Below are 18,711 nucleotides of genomic sequence, written 5' to 3'. Positions count from 1 at the left end.
GGCTAAAATTGCATTTCTTTTCATTTCATATATAAAGTCCAATAATTGTTTCCAGGTAGCAATGAAGATAAAGTTTTTTCTCTAATGGACACAGTCAATTTTGTCATCTCTACCAACTCTTATTAGTTTCACCATCCATTCTTCCATTTTGGGTACCTTTCCATAGCTGTGCATAAAGAATTGCTGCTGTTTTCACATAGAAAAACAAAACTGCATGTTTTCTTTTCAGTCTGTTTAGCCATCAAACCTAAAAGAAAAGCTGCTGGCTTCAATCAGTGTAATAATTTTCTGAATTAAAAGACATATCTGATTCCAATAACTCTTAGCTTTCTACATTTCCACAAAAGATGATAAAAAGTACCTTCAGATTGTTTACATTTCCAACATACGCTCCCATATACAATTTATCAGGTGCTAAGTGCCAACAATGCATCATCATATAAAAATTCTTTTTCAGATTATAATTCACTATAATCAGCAATAAAGAAATCTTGTTATGAAAAAAAATCTGCAATCTCCAGCCACAATTAAGGTCATTTGGTAATAAATGTTGTTTTAATGTGACTTTAGAAGTACTCCTTGATTTAAATAAACTTAATAAAGAAATAGTGTATGTTTTGAGAAGAGAGAGAGATGAGCTTGGTTTCCAAATATGTTTTTTATCCTTACAGTGTGAGGGGAGCGAGACTCTATCCAGTAGTACCCTGAGTCAAAGATCTCGACCCGGAAGTGACCTCAATAACAGCTCTATGCAATCTCCTGCTCACCTGAAGGTCCAACGGAGTATATCAGCCAATCAGAAACAACGTCGGTTCAGTGAACATGGTGGGGATAGCATTCAATCAAGTAAAGTAGCAGAATATAATTTTAAGTTGTGTTCTCTTTCCTGGGGGCTTGGTAACAACACCTTCCTGAACATTGCTTAACACATCATGGTGCTTTTATCATGTGAGCTGTCTGTATAAATATAATTTGGGTTACTGGAGAGATGTAGTTTTCATTTGCATTTCTTTTTATGTCTGTAGCTATTTGAACTTTGAAGAAAGCAAATTGATCCGTATTTATCACTATTTCTCCTGGCATATACTTCTTGTTTGAGCTTTTTCCACAGATTTTCAATAATACTCAAAACAGGGGCATTACTAAACTTTTACCTTTCTTTCTGTAAGTGCTTTGTGATTGGAATTAAATTTTGCATTTTAGTTGCTGAAATACCCACCTTTTTTCAACCTTGATTTCTTTATTGATATGAACTAAATTCTGACTTTCCCAGTCTTTAGACCTGAATATTACTGAAAAAATTTCAGAACTCAATATCCAGTACATGCAGAGACCTAGACCAGGGGTAGGCAACGTCGGCTCTTTTCTGATTCATGGACTTCAACTCCCAAGCTGGCTCAGGAATTCTGGGAGTTGAAGTCCATGAGTCATAAAAGAGCCGACGTTGCCTACCCCTGACCTAGACTATCATTGAGCTAGAAGATTTCTATAATAAAGAAAAACATTCCAAAGTAGCCATTTTTTGGTTATAGGAAACATTTGAAAACAATTATTTCTGCCAAAGAAAAGGTATCCAAATGTTTATTTGCCATATTCACTGTAGTTTTATTTTGAATCTGTAATCTTTCTTGCAGAAAAATTAAGTACTTGTTCAGATTTGCAGAAAGATTTCATGTTTAACTTCTGTATTTCAGGAGATTGTTAAAACATACAATTTAACATGGTACCAAACTTTGGGTGTGCAAATATTTTCTTTCTGAAACAAGCTTTCAGTGGGAACTGCAGAAAAGAAAGAAAACAGAATGTAGATGGGTTAAGGGGTATGAGTATAGTGGCACTTACAAATTTGTGAACCTGTTTGAATTTTCAATATTTTTGCATAAATATCTCCTAAAACATGATCTGTTTTTCCACAAAATTCTAAAACTAGATAAAGAGAACTCAATTAAACAAATGAGTGAAATCTATTAAACATGTTTATTTATTTATTGAGGAAAATTATTCAAAGCTATGTATTTGATCTTACTGCTATATCTGGTAGAATGTGTAATATCCAGATATGTTTGAAATGGTACTAGAGGGTGCTAGGTTGGAAATTATTTCCCCTATCAGCTATGTTCATATTACAGAAAATATACATGAACCAAGCAATTAGTGAGCTTAAATCTTTTAAAACACTGGGCCGTAATATGTTTGAATCAGCTGCCCTTAGTCTACCTCATTTTCATTTTTGTAATTATGCAATATACTTTTGGATCTGTATTGTTTCATTGAATTTTGAAATTAAAATTGAATTCTAAATATAACAAAGTATTATATTTGTATATTAACTTAGAGAAAATGATGCGGAAAGGTAAATTCTTAAAAGTACAGTATCTTAGATTTGAAAACATCTTTGGAGTGAGTTTCTCTATGTTTGGAATACTAGCAGAACTTTCAAAAATTTACTTTATACACAAGCGTATCAAAAGTGATGACCAAATAACTGCTGTTACTTGTCATTTCCATAAAAATGGTTAGATGTAATTTAAAAAATCCTTTACTATGTCTATAAATGGAGTGATAGCCATTAATATTTTGGGAAGTTTATGTATAAAGGCTAGAGGTTCCCTTTGTGGGGGGAGGTGCTTCTACAAAATTATTCAAGTCAGTAAAAAATAATTAAAACTTGCTTTCAGGTAAAATCTGGGTGAAATAGAATAGCTCTTGCCTTATTTATATTAGTTTGCCTTGCTTGTATTTCAGCAAATGTAAATAATTATCAAACTGACTGAAGGTGATACATTATCTCATTGATGTTTTCTCGGTTTCATAGTTGGCCCATCCATCCCTCCTGCTGTCTCGTATTCGAAAAGAGCTCAGGCAAACAGTGTGGAGAGTGAATATAAGGAAGAATGGGATAAAGAAACGCCACGGAAATTGAGCAGCACAACAGTTGGGTCCAAAAGTGAGGTGACAGCAAGTCCATTGGTAGGCCCCGAAAGGAAAAAATCAACAATTGTTCCAAGCGTAAGTGAAATATTTTATTTACTTGTTCTGTCAGTTCTCTGTAGAACCTAACAAGTCTTTATCATTATTGTTTGGTTTAATGTTTTATGTAAATGGTTTGGTGATAGCGTATAAAATTAAGCAAGATTTTGAAAACCTAAGTAGTAACAATATCTTAAGTAGCAAAAATAATTGTGACATTTGGATTATTAAAGGATTTGCAGGTGAGCTTATATTTTGGCATCTCTCAACTAATCCTTGAAAAGAAGACCCTACCCATAGAGGGAAAAGTTCTATGGTTACCAGTTGGAACCTGATCTCTCATTGTCCGTTTGTCCAAGTTCTCACCTTCCTATACTTCCTATTTAGCTTCCAGATAACTCTTTTTGAATCTGAGAATTTCCCTCTCCTCCCCAGCATAACTACCCTGGCCACCAGATCAATTGTTTGCTGTAGTTTACGCCATCATTTGTGCTGATGTTGCATTCTACTGTGAATGCAAAGTATAGCTTATGAGCACCGGCCCCTAGAGTTGGAAACGACTAGCACGCATGTGAGGGGGAACCTTTAACTTTACCTTTAGAGGCTAATTAAAAGTGTGAATAGTTGAGGCCTATTATTAGGAGATAATTGCAGAAGCTATTGCCAGAGACTATAAGGAATTTGTATTTCCCTTCAGGACTCTGTTCATCATTACTACCATTTTGCATTTTGAAATCTTAATAATGAGAGCTTGTTCTCTTCATATAATGTCAAAGCCTTTGACTTCTTAAAGAGAAATAAGGGGACATTTCTCTTGTCTATGAGCATGATAATATATACCGTAAACTTAGGCTTTTTCATCCTGCCATTATTTGACTTGTATTTATGTGTAAATCTATGTCCACCTCTCCTCTAGAACAATATGTTTTCTGGAACTAGCATGACACGGAGGAACACCTATGTCTGTGAACGTTCTACAGATCAATATTCTGCCATTCAGAATGGGAAAGACAACAGGTACCAAACCCCATCTCCCCAGAATCAAAGACCTCCTAATTATTCACATTCAACATAATGCAGGCTGTTTGGAAACAAATTATTTAAGCAGGTTCTGTAAGGAAATGGAAACTAAGGGAAGCCCAATTAGCCACCAACAGCATTCTTCCGATGTTACTTCCGTTATTCCTGAGCAGAACTAATTTTTGGAACCCATTTGGTCTGTAAACTTCTATGTACAACTGCTGCTGCACGAGCATTATAAATACATAAGCCATACACCAGTGATTAATGCTGTAACTGTGGGCTATAATTGCTGTTGGTCCCTTTGTTGTCCTTATTGAAAGCTGTCAACTGAATGCACAGGTCAGCTTGGAAAATGCCAGCAAAAATTAAATTGCTGCTCTTTCAAAACACTCTCCCCTTGATCTATTTACCAAGTTAGCTGGAATGCTAAACCTGCAAAGATGATATGACACTTCCTGTCATTCCTCCACAGAGGCATTGTATCCTCCCTTGTTCATTTCTTCTACACCTGCCTTCCTTAATTATGTTTCTACTAATTGCTTCTATCTCTCCCCTCCACCCCTGAATTTTCTAAACAGACCAAAGTGCAAAACCCTCTTCTTGCTTTTCCTATTTAAAGCTACCATAATAGCTCCATGAGATTAACACATTTTTTTTATTTAGTGGTTTGCAGAAATTGCAACGATCAGAAAGAACCTTCAAATAAGCAGACAAGGAAAAAAAATAAAATAGTGAGAGAAAATATAGCAAGGAAGATGGGTGGGTCCTACGCCTTCTGACTGAGCCAGATGAGACAGTAAGATAATGAAGCAACCTTGTAGATGCTTGCATGAATGCAGGCAGAAGTATTATAACTTCTTGAATCTGGTGCAACCTTCACTGATTAAATAAAACTTAATAAAATATTAACCTTTCATCATTACACTATGACAATTAGCCATGTGCCCCTTCCTTCAGTAATAGGAATGACTATATATTGGATTTTGAGAACAGTTAATTTCAGAAGCAAAACAAAGCAAAGATTTTATAAATATCTTTCAGGTATTTTGGGTTTGCAACTTCCAGAATTACTAACCAGCACTGTTAACACTCTGTATTAGCTGGGAATTCTGGATGTTACACAAACTCAACTGGATAGATCTAGAAGAAAAACATAATTTTCTTAAATACTGAAATTATAAAAACATACCATAGGTAGCAGAAATATTCTCCCTGAATAAATAGTTGTTTTTGGGTGCTCTCAAATCAGTTGATTATATTTGCAATGAAGTCTAGATGTGCCTTCTTTCAGAATGACAGATTAATTTAAAACACTGCTAGTAGCTTAGTAGTGGTCAGGATCTATGAATGACATGATAGACCTGTGCCAAGGAGTGCAAAGCATTTATTTTGGTTGATCAAGGAAGTCAACCATAATTGTTTTTCCTAATTAGACAGGTACATACATTAGTTTGGGTAAGAGATGATTCTCCTTTATTGGTGTACTTTTCTAAATCTGCTAAGTGGATCTTAATTAATATGCTTCTGCCTCTTCCATCACCAAATCTAAAAATACTATTTTTTTCCTTGATTGATACATAAATGATGTCATTAGTGAAAAGATTCCTTTCACAAGCTTCTTCTTTTTTTGTTTTTTGGGGAGGAACAAGATGAAGGTACATAGCAATATTTGCCATATTATGCCTGTAACTTGAGCCAGTACAAACATTTGCAGCATTTCTTGTTAGAAGCTGATATTTATGGCTAGGCTTTAACCTTGTTTTTTAAAAAAGAAAAGAAAAAAGGTGTAACCTTTCTTTGGAAATTTTACATGCAACTACTTTGCTAGAGTACATCTTATTTCAAGATACTCCTCTAAACCTCTTCCTCCCTATAATAAAAGCCTAACAGAAATGTCCGCAAGTAGTACTCCCTCTGCTGGCTCTACGGTCCCTTCTGCCATTTCTGCACGACCTCGACATCAGAAATCAATGTCAGCCTCTGGTCATCCTATAAAAGTTGCACTTCCAACTATCAAAGATGGCACTGAAACTTATCGACCAAGGTATTTTTCAAAATATAGTATTTATTTTCCTGGTCAGGAGACTGTAAAAAAAATAAGCATTAGTATATTATTAGAAATGATGCCATAGGCAACACAGTGTTGCTCTGAAATTTCTATTGCAGACATATTTGGGGTTGGTGATCTCATGTGACGAGGCTGGAATCTTCTTGATCACTCAGTGGACAAAATGTTTCGATTGTTTTAAGGTAGAAGGTTGGTCCTACAGAACGGAAGAGTTTTGTGAGATCAGAATGGAAAGCAGTTCATGAAATAAATATGAAACCAGATGTAAAGTTATGGAAAGAAATATGCAGAGGAGTCAGTAAGCTGGAAAATGAAAATCTAAAGGGAGCATAAGAGAAGTAGTTTTTTTTCTGCACATGTTTTTGACATTACTTCTACTGGTTTTAACACTACTTTAATTATAAGCAGTTCTACGAGACAAAACAAACCAAGAAATACTATTATTTTAAAGAATATATAAGAATTTGAATAATTTTCTATTTTAAAATACACTCCATGCTTGTGAAACAATAACTTGCATACACATGACTGTACTTTTTCAAAAGTATTTCTAAACTTTTATTTTAATTTTAATTTATTGTACAGAGGCCTTTAATTTTAATTTTTATCTTAACTTCTGTATTTATTATATGTTATTGTTGTTAGCCGCCCTGAGTCCTTCGGGAGATAGGGCGGCATATAAGTCCCAATAATAAATAAATAATAAATAAACTTACTCTCTCAATAAGCTTTTTTTAAACATAAGCAATCCACATTAACTCAAAAGCATAAGGTTTGTAATAAATTGAGAACACATGCCATTTTCAACTTCAGTTTTAGTCCAGGATAAGTTTAAGAGAGGTGCCAATCATAATAGAAGCCTGGACTCATTTCTTTCTTTTGCTCTTGCTTTTTAAACTTTCTTCTGCCTTCTCAGTAGCGCAACTCAAAGAGCACCTGCTGCTTCCCCATCTGCTCACAGTATTAGCACTACCACCCCAGACCGAACCCGATTTCCTCGGGGGAGTTCAAGCCGAAGCACTTTCCATGGCGAGCAGCTACGGGAGAGGCGCAATGCCACTTACAATGGGCCACCTGCTTCACCATCGCACGAAACGGGAACATTTGCTCAAACTAGAAGGGGAACATCAACTGGCATTATAAGCAAGATAACTTCCAAATTTGCCCGCAGGTTAGTAAGAACCATTGTTTTCATTTCAAGGTTATTGCAAACTGTGAAATAAGAGGCTATTACTGTTAAAACTAAGCAGGTTTCATTCAGGTCAGTGCTTTGTTTTGACAACTCATTAGAAGCCCCATTGAAACCCAAAAATTCTCACGATTTGGGATACAATAATTATGACTTTATTTGTTGATGCCATTACTACTTGGATTCTTGCATGACATGTAACATTTAGTATGGTATTGGCCAATGTATGTGAAAATGCTAATAGGCATGCTAGCATTTTAGACATTAAAAAGCCAATTCTACCACAAGATTCCTACATGGATGTCATTTCAACAAAAGGAATTGTGGCGAGCATCTCTCTATTTCGGCATGTCTACACTGCATGAATCTGGTATTCATGATTATTTTAAAACTTTAAGCTAATTTTCCAGATTCTTTGTATTTTAAGTAAAATTCTAAACATTGAAAACGTAGGCATCATCTTTGTAACTCTTATCTCTCATACACAGGACAAAATGCTTTACTGTCTGCTGCAGTACTTTAAAGCACTGGCTAAAATGAGCCTTTTCTCCTGAAAAGCAGACAATATAAATTTAAATTAGTGAATGCAGACACTCTAAAACCATTAGACCACATAAGACACTTTATGGGTAGAATGTTAAAAGTGATTTCACTTTGTATTCATTTGTATTTTCAAAACAAGGTGTCATCTTGAGACAGTACTTTCTAAACACATACATTACGAATCTTGTTTAAATGCCTTAAGTTGCAGAGGGAGTTCTACACTGACTATTTTTTGTACCATATATATTCTGTTTTTATGAAGCACTTTTCACTTCTGAAATACATTCTTTAATCACTTCAATACAGAACTTGGCCCATAGCACCTCACATTTATATTTCATACTTCACATTTAAGCTTCCTCAGGTATCTAGATATTTGTAATACAGCTTCAAGGTTTTTGTTTGGAATTGTTATGATTGTAATATTTTTTAACCCAGCCTTTTGATTTCTCATGTGTAATAGATTGAGAAACATATTTCACAAACAAGTGTTCTTTAGTGTTCAAATGGTTAGTGGCATCTGGAGTATCTATTAGACATAATATTAGATCACATGGCATATTTATGATTTGATATAACAGAGAATAATATATCTAAAATACGCCCTAACTTATATATGGAACTTTCTGCATATATCAAGTATGCAGAGTTTGTGACCCATTAAGCTGAAAGCAATTCAGTGGGTATCTACAGAAGCCCACTGAATCATGTTAAAAATGGTGCTGTCAAAATGCAATGATCAACTACCAATAGAAGGGAACTAAGATAGACTAGCTTAAATTAAAACTTCTGGTTAACTTGCAAATAAATCAACTGTTTGTTGATTTGGATGACATCGGAACCAATCATCCCAAAGCTATGTATTGTTTGCTGGAAAATACCAAGCACACACTACATTTCATTTGATTGGTCGCATGCCATGCAACAGTTACACAGACAGTGTTTTAAATACTTAATGATAATGTTGAATGAAATAATAATAAATTATACATTAATACATTTACATAAATGGATGCTCTGTTCAGCATAATGGATTCATACATATATTGAGATAAAAGTAATTGTATTGAATATAAAATTAAAATTCACAATATATAACAATATAGACTCTTTATGGTATATACGGGTAAATATTGAGTAATTAGTTTTGAGTAGAATCAAATTTATGAAGCATTATTAGAATTGTTTTTCCAAGCCCCAAGACAACTTCTGTCAGACCACTGCATTAAAAAAAGAGTACTAAATAAATGATACTAAGTTCCTAAACAGGAACTGTTGAAGCTGGAAGATATAAATTTAATATGGATTTTTTCGGGTATTATTAGTACCCTAAATTTGCAGATAAATATATTCCTAATACAATTATCACATGAACTGCAGTGTTGTGGTGTGAAGTCATGACATAGCAAATATTAGAGGCATAATTAAAAATATTATTCCTGGATCTTGAATGCTGTAGTTCTCTAAGCAATCCTATCCTTTATGACAAATGGGTAGAATAAAACAATAGTGTAGTCAAAACTTTGGTTTATGAGTATGTTAGCAGATGGTTATTTTCAGTCATAATGTAAGGCAGTATTTCTCAGCCTTAACAACTTCAGAATGTTTGGATGTCAATACAAGTCTCATAATAAATAAATAAATAAATAAATAAATAAATAAATAAATAAATAAATAAATAAATAAATAAATAAATAAATAAATAAATAAAAAAATAAATAAATAAATAAATAAATAAATAAATAAATAAATTTCTAGAATTCCCATGCTGGCCGTGGAATTCTAGGAATTGGAAGTCCAGACATATTAAAGTTGTTAAATTGAGAAACGCTGATGCAGTGCTTCCCAAACTTTTTTATTATCCAAAACCACTTATCAGAAAGTCCTTCTTTAATTGTCCATGTTATGATTGGTAATGAGTTTGTATATCATTACTCAGAGAAGAAATACTTACCCAATTTTGGGTAATTTACCCAGGTTTGGGAAGCACTGATGTAAGGGATAGGAGTGGGAATGAAGAAACTAAAGTTGGCCACTATAGTAAAAATAAATTGCATATGAAGAGCTGCAACTGTGGAAAAGTTAATTAAAATTTTAGTAAATGACAATTTTATGCTTAATATTTGTTCATCAGTAATTTAAATGTTGTTCTAGATGCAGGTGTTCTTGACTCATTTATTTTTAACCTTCATTTATTAAAATCTTAACCTTAACTTTGTTTTGAGGGATCCAAATGAAGGCGAAGCCAGTGGCAGAACTGACACCTCAAGGTGAGGAGCCACTATTAATACTTCGCTGCTGGGTCCCTTTGTGCTCAAAATTTCATGATTCTGAAAGCTTTTTAAACTAATGGCAAAATCTCTCGATAACTTGTATCTTTAAAATATTAAACTTGAGTTGAGTTTCTTACTTCTTCTTTAAATCCTATTGTTTTAAATAATTATTATAAAAGCAGCAATTGTCTGCAGGTTCTTATACAGCAGTTCCTAGCATGGACTGCTGAATTCTTTCCAAGGCTTTCCAAGGTCAGAGTGTTGCTCTACATTGTCTTTCCAACCATAAGCTGAGGGCCTAAATCATCTAAATAAATAAGCACTCTGGCCGTACTTGCTGCTTCTCTGCAAATACTAATTAAAATTATTAACATTCAGGCAAGTCACTTTTGGTTTAATGCAGGCATATATAGAGAAATAATCTAGACCGATACCATTTTTAATAATTAATGTCAGTAAATGCCTTTGAGCTAGTTTCCATAGATCCTACTTGTGCTTCTGGATTTGATCAGGGATGCACAATTGAAGATCCCCAAGGTTGCATGTTACCCCCAAAGACCATGGTGTTCAAATGTCATCATATTGTAGAATTGTTAATGAATCATAAAGTAATATTAAATACATGAAAATTGATCATATTAACTATTGATTAACACAGTCACTGTAATGGTAATTGATTTTGAATTAAACTAAAGATACTCTGTCTGCTCCTTTCGGTAGCTCCAACCATATTTTGGAATGCAGTCCCCAAAAGCAAATGCAACTCTTGGTCCCAGAAAATTGTGCACCTCTGGTTTATGCCAAGGGCCACACAGTCGCACTGCATGTTAAACAGTCTGTGCATGAAATTGCTCTTAAAATCTGAGCAAGCACTCCTTTCTTAGTGACAGTGTGTTTGGTTGGAAGTTTTATTAAGAGTTGCTTTTTCATGCTGGGATATGCAAGCTATATGAATGTTGTATAGTTCCTAAATACTTCATGGAAGGTGGCGCTTGACACATTTAATATATAAACTTTCATGTTGTTAATCTCTGGCTTAATTTATTGAGTTCAAAATTCCTGCTGCTGTGGTCATTAATCTAATGCACAAAAGTGCATATAAGTGGCAATAACTCTTAGCCACATGAATAAGGATAGAGTTCCTTTTGTATCTGTAGAAATAGTATGAGACAACTGGAATAATTCCAGCTTTAATCCTTGCATGTGCTATAGATTATGCTAACACTGTTCAGTCTTGTGGGTTCTGTCTGTAGACATATCAGCACCACCAGAGACAAAAGAGCTCTTCACATGATAGAACCCCATAACTTAATAGAAAAATGCTGTCAAGTCATATGATGACTTGTTTGTGCTTAAGCAATACTCGGCAGAACACTAAAAGATCTGAAGAAACCAACAAGTGCTTCTGCATCCACCTTGGAATCTTCTTTCTTTCTTCAGCGCAGATCCTTGCCAAATGCACTTTTCCTGAAATTCTTTTGCTATTTGCTATGGGGGTGGCTTGTCATGTGCTTGTGGTTGAGGTGAGCTGCTTTCAAAAGGGCAGGAAGCTCCTTTGTTTATCCAAGGCATGTTAACCCATTATCCAGGAGTCTACACAGGCATGATATATTGAGTAATAATTCTGATGTCGATTAACAGTTGTGTTTCTTTCATATCCAAATTGACAAAGCTCCAGAACCTAAAATTCATAAAATGTCATGTTTTTTGGGAGGAATGGGAGCTGCCCAGAGTTTAATATAAGATGAGTGGCTGTATAAATGTTTCAAATAAATCAATAAATGTGGTGTGTTAATTGATGCCTAAAGTACACTGAATATCAGGGAGATCATTTTTTTCTGTCATTTATCCTACTGCAGTGATGGCGAACCTTTTAGACACCAAGTGCCCAAAAACTGCCCCACTCCGCCCCCTGCCCCGCCCCACCCACTCTACCCCCACCCCGCCTGCCCGCAGGGCCACCTACCACCTCCATGGCCCACCACAGCAGATCGCCCAGGTGGCCCTGCAGCATCATGGCGGCCATACCCTCCACCCACACCCTGCAGCATCATCTGCCTGTGACGGGGCGCAAGGTGGAGTCTTGACCCTGCTGCTTGGATGACATGTCCTTGGCTGCGCTGGTCTGCATGGGCCACGCCCAGGGGTGGCTCCTCTGGGGGGGCTGCTGGTGAGGGGGCCACAGGGGGAGGCGGGGCTGGGGCAATGGTGCGCATGCCCACAGAGAGGTCTCTGAGTGCCACCTTTGGCACACGTGCCATAGGTTCACCACCACTCTCCTACTGAATGCTCAATTTACAAATACTTCTGATTTGCTCAGAAGATGCAAAGAACACCGTGCTACTTGGGACAATGCACTTGGGCTACTGTTATTTCTGGTGTTTTATTTATAGCACAAAACAATTCCTTGCAGTTGTTGGATGCAGATTTTCCCCCCCAAAAGTAATGTAACAAGAATTACTCTCCTGTGTAGTTGGAGCAAAGTATTTGTTTAAGACTTTATTGTCAAAAAGAAAAATGAAAAGCATTCTAAATTATTATCTTTGTTTTTTTTATCTACATCTTTAAATTGGCAAAATACACCCCCATAATAAAGAGGTATGCACATAAATTTTTAGAGAATAACAGGGTAGCTGCCTTTTCCTGCTGCTTTTTAAGCATGCTTTCTTTCTCTTCTGTTTTGTGTATTTTTGAAGCTCTGTACAGAGTTCAGATGGTCAGTTCTAAAGAACGCTAAATTGGTGACAGCTGAGAAGTCTCCTTTGGAGTTAAACTGTTATTTTTAGTAGCAAGATTGTAATTGAAAAGATATTTTGATCCAATGCTTTGTTTGGGTGTAAATGTTATTCACCTTTTCAGGAGTACTTCTGGGGAACCAAAAGAAAGAGAAAAAGAAGATGGCAAAGATTCCAAGCCACGGTCTTTGAGGTTCACCTGGAGTATGAAAACAACAAGTTCCATGGACCCAAATGATATGATGAGAGAAATTAGAAAAGTATTAGATGCTAACAACTGTGACTACGAGCAAAAAGAAAGATTCCTGCTTTTCTGTGTTCATGGGGATGCACGACAGGATAGCCTTGTTCAGTGGGAGATGGAAGTATGTAAATTGCCACGCCTTTCACTCAACGGAGTCCGCTTCAAGCGAATATCGGGAACTTCTATTGCCTTTAAAAACATTGCATCCAAAATAGCAAATGAGCTTAAGCTGTAGGGAGAAATAACATTTCTGGGATCAGGGAAGATTCAAGCTTATGTTTTGAATGTACTGGTTATGCCTAATATGATTGGCCTGTGAAATTCCCCATGTAGAGATTGTCCTTATTGCAATAAGGTTATACATAGTTATTCTGAATTGTAAAATTTAATTCTGTATGACCTACATTAAAAAGACAGGTAAGTACATAGAACATTCTGTTCATTTTATGTTCATAAAGTTGTATAGGAAGAAGGCTTAAATTCAGACCTTGTATAGTTGTTTAGACATCAGCACAGAAGTATGTTTACTTTGAATTGAAAATTTCTTTCTAGACTTTTTCCCCCATTTTGGTGGTTTTTATAAATCTTACCTCTACAATGCTTTTTTTTAAAAAAAACTGTCCATAGTTTTTAAAAAATGCACAAAAATGGTTTTCAGAAGTGTAGCTTAATCAATTTTATTTTCTAACAAGCCACATATAAATTCAGTAAAACAAAGTTGGCGTGTAGTCTACACAGGATTCCTCCTGTTTCTCCTTTTCACCCTTACCATCCCTTATGAAACAGTGTTTAGTTCAGAAAAAAATGCAAACAAGTTTACAGTGTTGGCACTTAGTGAAGAAAATGGCTTCTGAAACATACTGGGGAATAAAGTAAAATGTTGGATTACTTTTATTTGCAATCTTAAATGTCCTTAGATTCTTGGATCAAATGATTCACTAGAGTAAAAATATGCATCATATATCCATATTGTAGTATGAAATATAGTTTGCTACCTTCAGAAGACTACAATTCCCAATTTGTGAAAATGCTACTTTCATACTGAAATTTTCATAGCACAAGAATTGTGAAACTATGATTAATGTTAAATGCCACCTCAGGAATTAACTGGTTTTAGAATAATTCCCCCCATAGAATACATGGATCTTCATATACTTTTAAGCCTAGATTGTTTATTACGTTGTTTGATGTGAGTATAAATTCTGTTCCCATGTATCTTTGAGTTTTGAATATTTTGCCCACTTTCTTGTATTTATTATAAATCATTATACCTGTGAAGTGCAGCTGTGTGCAGGCAGTTGCCTAGGTAAGAAAACTCCATAATTAGTGATTCAAACTGCAAAACCATTAGGACATGGTACATTTTTAATATTATCTTGTACTGAATTAATCATAGCAGTTGGTTGTGCAATGTTATTTAATGTTGTAATTTCTGTAACTTCAACATATGGCCCCATCTGCACACTCCTATAAAGATTAGAAAAATCACCCCAAATTATCACTTTATTTAAAAGCAAAAAGCAAAAAAAATGTGGTAAACTCTGTAACCTGAATTTAGAAGGCTGTAAGTGTAGCTAAATGTGCCATTTGAGAATGGCTTCTGACAGATGGACTTGAGATGCTGTACTGTACTGTGATGTAGCTCTTCTGTAACAGTTCTGCTCAGCAGTGAACATGTACTGCCTTAGGAAACAGATGGTGTTTTGGCCAGAAAGAACTGTGTTCCTTTTTATCTGGTATTCCTTTAAACTTTTTTTTTTAATGAAAGTCATGCTAATTCACATTCACTGGTGCACTCTATTAAAAACTTACTTGAACAGATCTCCATACTATCAAACATGTTGCCTTACTGTTTACGTAGCAATTTGTACTGGATGTTCTGGGGTGCAGTTCACAAAGGGATTGTGAGAAAGGGGAGGGAAGATTTAGTGGTTTCGTATTTTGTATCGGGAGAAGTTTAAAGATTTGTGAATATTCTATATCCATCCATCTGTTCACCCATTCACTGACTGCTAATGCTCCCATGGTGCTTCAGTTATATGACTTATGAGACTTGCAGAGTTATCAAAAATTTCATTTCAAAATGTCTGTATAAAATTAGCCTGAATGCACTACCTTTTATTTCTAGAAGTAAATCAGTTTTGTAAGTCCAGGTTCTTACATTAATTAATTTCATTTTTAAAAGATTTAGTTATCACATTCGTACACCACATTATCAAAGTGTACTCTGAAGTTTAACAATAGAAATAAAACACAACGGTACAAATGAACTTGGGACAATCTACATCACATTTATGCCTTAGTATGGATTTGGTTATGGGCTTTTTTGATCACCAAAGCCACATTCGTTACAATCCACAGCCCCAAAAACTTTTTGGCTTGTACATAATGTTAAATTGTAATGTTAATTGGCTGGTTTTAACTTCATACAATGTGGAAACTCATGCCAGTAGAATAGCTATAGTATGCACACCAGAGTGAATGTTGTTTTTTTCAGTTTGGTGAGCCGAAACCAAGTTGTATTACAGTTCTGCCTTAAAACATCTGAAATCTATATGAGAGATTGTAATTTAATTAAGCAGATGTTTCATCTTACATCATGCAGAAGTCTTATAAAAAGTTGCCACTGGCTTTAAGTGTAGGTGCAAACATCATAGTCTAAATTCTTTATATTATGAGAGCAAGTGTGCACTTGTTAGTAACTGTTCCATGCATTCTTTCCAGGCATTGGTGAACATTCAGTATAAACAACAGAGATCTGCCTAGCTAGACAAAAGATTTGTACAGAGAAATAATGTGAGTTTGAAATAGCCATTAATATAGTGATTATAAAAGGCTTCATTTTTAAATGACATTTAACTAGATTTACCTCACTAGTTTAGTTTTTGTAACTATATAAGTTCCACATCATCTCAGTGTAGCCTGCCTTGATTGCTACAAAATGATACAAAGCAACTGTTTGAATAATTATAGCCATAAAGCTGAATCAAGACATTTGGCTTAAAGAATTTGCCTTTTTTTTTTGGAAAAAACCACTGAGCTTTGGATAAATACAGTTTTAATTGCTTAGAAGGGCTTCACAAATATTTGAGGATTTTCTCTTCTAGTTGCTTCACGTATTAGATAAGACCACTTCTGCATCAGCAGCATAGGGAGCCACTCTCATTTTTTACACCTTCCTGAGCAACAGTAACATTTTGAGAGACGGATCTCCTTTCATATAATAAGAATACTTATTTTACTTTTAGATGAACCTGTGCAAGTTACAGATATTGGAAGTGAATGTGGAGGTTGAACAGATTTAAAAAGTTTATAAAATATACAAAGCTCCATTAATTCAGTGACCACTTAGATTTTCTGCTCTCACCCAGACAATTGTTAAGACAGTTTTGCCGCACTGTAGTCTTTTTTTGCTGCAGCTGTTAAGCAAATCACTGTAGTTAAGTGAATCATGTAGTCATTAAGTGAATATGACTTCCCCCATTAACTTTGTTTGTTGGAAACCCCTGGGCATTTTGTAAATGGCGCTTATGTGACCCCAGGACACTGCAACTATTGTAAATACATACTGGGTGCCATGTGCCCCGATTTTGACTGCGGGGAAGCTACAATAGACATAAGAGTGAAGACCATTTGTAAAACACTTTTCTCAGTGCTGTCATAACTTTGGTCACTAAGCAAATGATGGTAAGTCAAGGACTACCTGTACAGGTATCCTAGGTCCACACATCAAAGTGTGCCGTGGCTCCACACTTACAGAAGGAACTTGCAGTTCACCTGCAGTTACCAGATGCCTACTGTTTTTTAAAGCTATTTTGAGCATTTTAAGTCAAAAGATCAGGTCTGTGTCTTTTCATTCAACCTCAGACTGTACAGTAAGTAGACATTTTCTTGCAATGAGCATCAGAAACTGAACTGCTCCTTGTAGCACTTTATCTGATGGTTCCTTTGGGCGGGGGGGGGGATGTGTAATTCTTGATATTTTAGTACTTAGGAATTCTAATGTAGTTGGACATTGGACATATTTGGTCTACTCTATTGAATTCCTACACTATGTCTGAAGAAATCAGAAGGTTGCAAATAAACTGCAGGCAGGATATATAACTAAAGAAACAATCAGCATACAATATAAGATAGAACATAAAGCCATGGAAGTTTGTTTGTAGTACAGTACTACGAATTTCTTACAGATACTGCATTGATATATGTCAAACTGAATTTTGTTATTGCTAGATGACTTGTGGGAATTCAGACAGGCAACATGACTATAAATCTCTGCAGTCTGCATGGAAAGCACACTAGACTGTTGGTATTTATTCCAAGTCTTTCTCCTTTTTTCTTTATTCCCCTGAGTTCTTTCATGAGGGCTAAATTAAGCTTGAGTGTTGATTATATGAATTCAATTAACCAGCCTCTTGGTTTGTTTGTTATGTAAATAGAAAGTGGTGGGAATGGCTGCTCAGGCTTCCCTAGCCTGCCTGTTGCATAATAAATAGAATGTGGATTAATGACAGGTCTAGTTTAGCCATTGTGCAACCACTAACCTGTTAACAGAGCCTCCTGTTTCATAAATATAATTTCTTTTTTTCTTTAATTAAGTTAAATTTTGTCAGGACAAAATTTGTCAAAATCAAATCAAAGACTGTTTACAAAGGTTTATTGACTTGTAAAAGATAATTGGATTTCTTGATATTTTCAGGAAGCGAAGCAATTACAGGAGTAAACAAGAATCTACACCCTGCTTGAGAATATTTTAAAATCTTGATTTGAACTAGCATCAAATCCATGTAACATGGACAAATGACTAGAGACACTTGGAAGCGCAGTCCAAAAACATGAAAACCTCAGCAGGTGGTAGCACTTTCCTCAGTGTAGAAGCTAAATGACCTTGTTTAGTACTTGGATAACAAACCTCCAAAAACAGTAGAAATGTAGGTTAAACTGGACAGGTGAAAGTGTTGAAGAAAAACGAACTACGGTATTTTATTGCTTTCATTCAATAAATTTTCCAATAAAGCAAGTATCAGGAGCTTATCTGGTACTTAAGAAATCAAACTTAATTAAAAAAAAACATTCAGTACTTCCGTATTGCAAGAGGACATATTAATAGTCACTCATGAGGTTCTTCATATTTTAAATAATAACTGGGTTTTATTTTGTTTTGATGAGATCAACAAGGTTACTTATTAGAGGCAAGACCACATACCGATAGCAAAGTATATACAATTTACATACACCGCAGATACTTAGAAGAAATAAAACTAGCTGAGGAGAAATGGCAAGAAAATAGCAGTAATTGTGGCACTGTATTTTGTGGTTTGGCTCCATAGCCACCTTGACTGAAAATGGACCTCAAAGCAGCTTCTGAAGAATAAGCCATTAAATATTTCTAAATTCTCATTTTATGTTTGGCGGGTCGAATCCCATAACAGAGTGAGCGCCTGTTACTCGTCCCAGCTTCTGCCAACCTAGCAGTTCGAAAGCACATAAAAATGCAAGTAGAAAAATAGGGACCACCATGGTGGGAAGGTAACAGAGTTCCGTGCGCATTTGGCGTCTAGTCATGCCGGCCACATGACCACGGAGACGTCCTCGGACAAGCGCTGGCTCTTCGGCTTGGAAACGGAGATGAGCACCGGCCCCTAGAGTCGGAAACGACTAGCACG

General features: G+C 35.5%; 1 protein-coding gene across 3 annotated transcripts in view; it reads left to right on the top strand.

Moving 5' to 3' along the window:
* Window positions 1-15,278, top strand: part of MARK1 (microtubule affinity regulating kinase 1) — a 60,444-nt gene extending 45,166 nt beyond the window's left edge. The window contains exons 12-18 of one of the 3 annotated variants that reach the window (XM_081332831.1): window positions 672-825; window positions 2,816-3,009; window positions 3,887-3,987; window positions 5,876-6,037; window positions 6,978-7,232; window positions 10,019-10,063; window positions 12,926-15,278. In XM_081332831.1, coding sequence (XP_081188957.1) covers window positions 672-825; window positions 2,816-3,009; window positions 3,887-3,987; window positions 5,876-6,037; window positions 6,978-7,232; window positions 10,019-10,063; window positions 12,926-13,280 — 1,266 coding nt within the window. In that variant the 3' untranslated portion in view covers window positions 13,281-15,278. Of the gene's footprint in view, window positions 1-671; window positions 847-2,815; window positions 3,010-3,886; window positions 3,988-5,875; window positions 6,038-6,243; window positions 6,265-6,977; window positions 7,233-10,018; window positions 10,064-12,925 lie in introns of those variants that run through there. The other 2 variants (XM_081332830.1, XM_081332832.1) reach the window with 2 other exon arrangements.
* The last annotated feature ends 3,433 nt before the right edge of the window (window positions 15,279-18,711 follow it).

This window comes from Vipera berus (assembly GCF_964194415.1).
Source record: "Vipera berus genome assembly, chromosome: 1".
Lineage (NCBI taxonomy): Eukaryota > Metazoa > Chordata > Lepidosauria > Squamata > Viperidae > Vipera > Vipera berus.
This window is presented reverse-complemented; position numbering and strand designations above follow the sequence as displayed.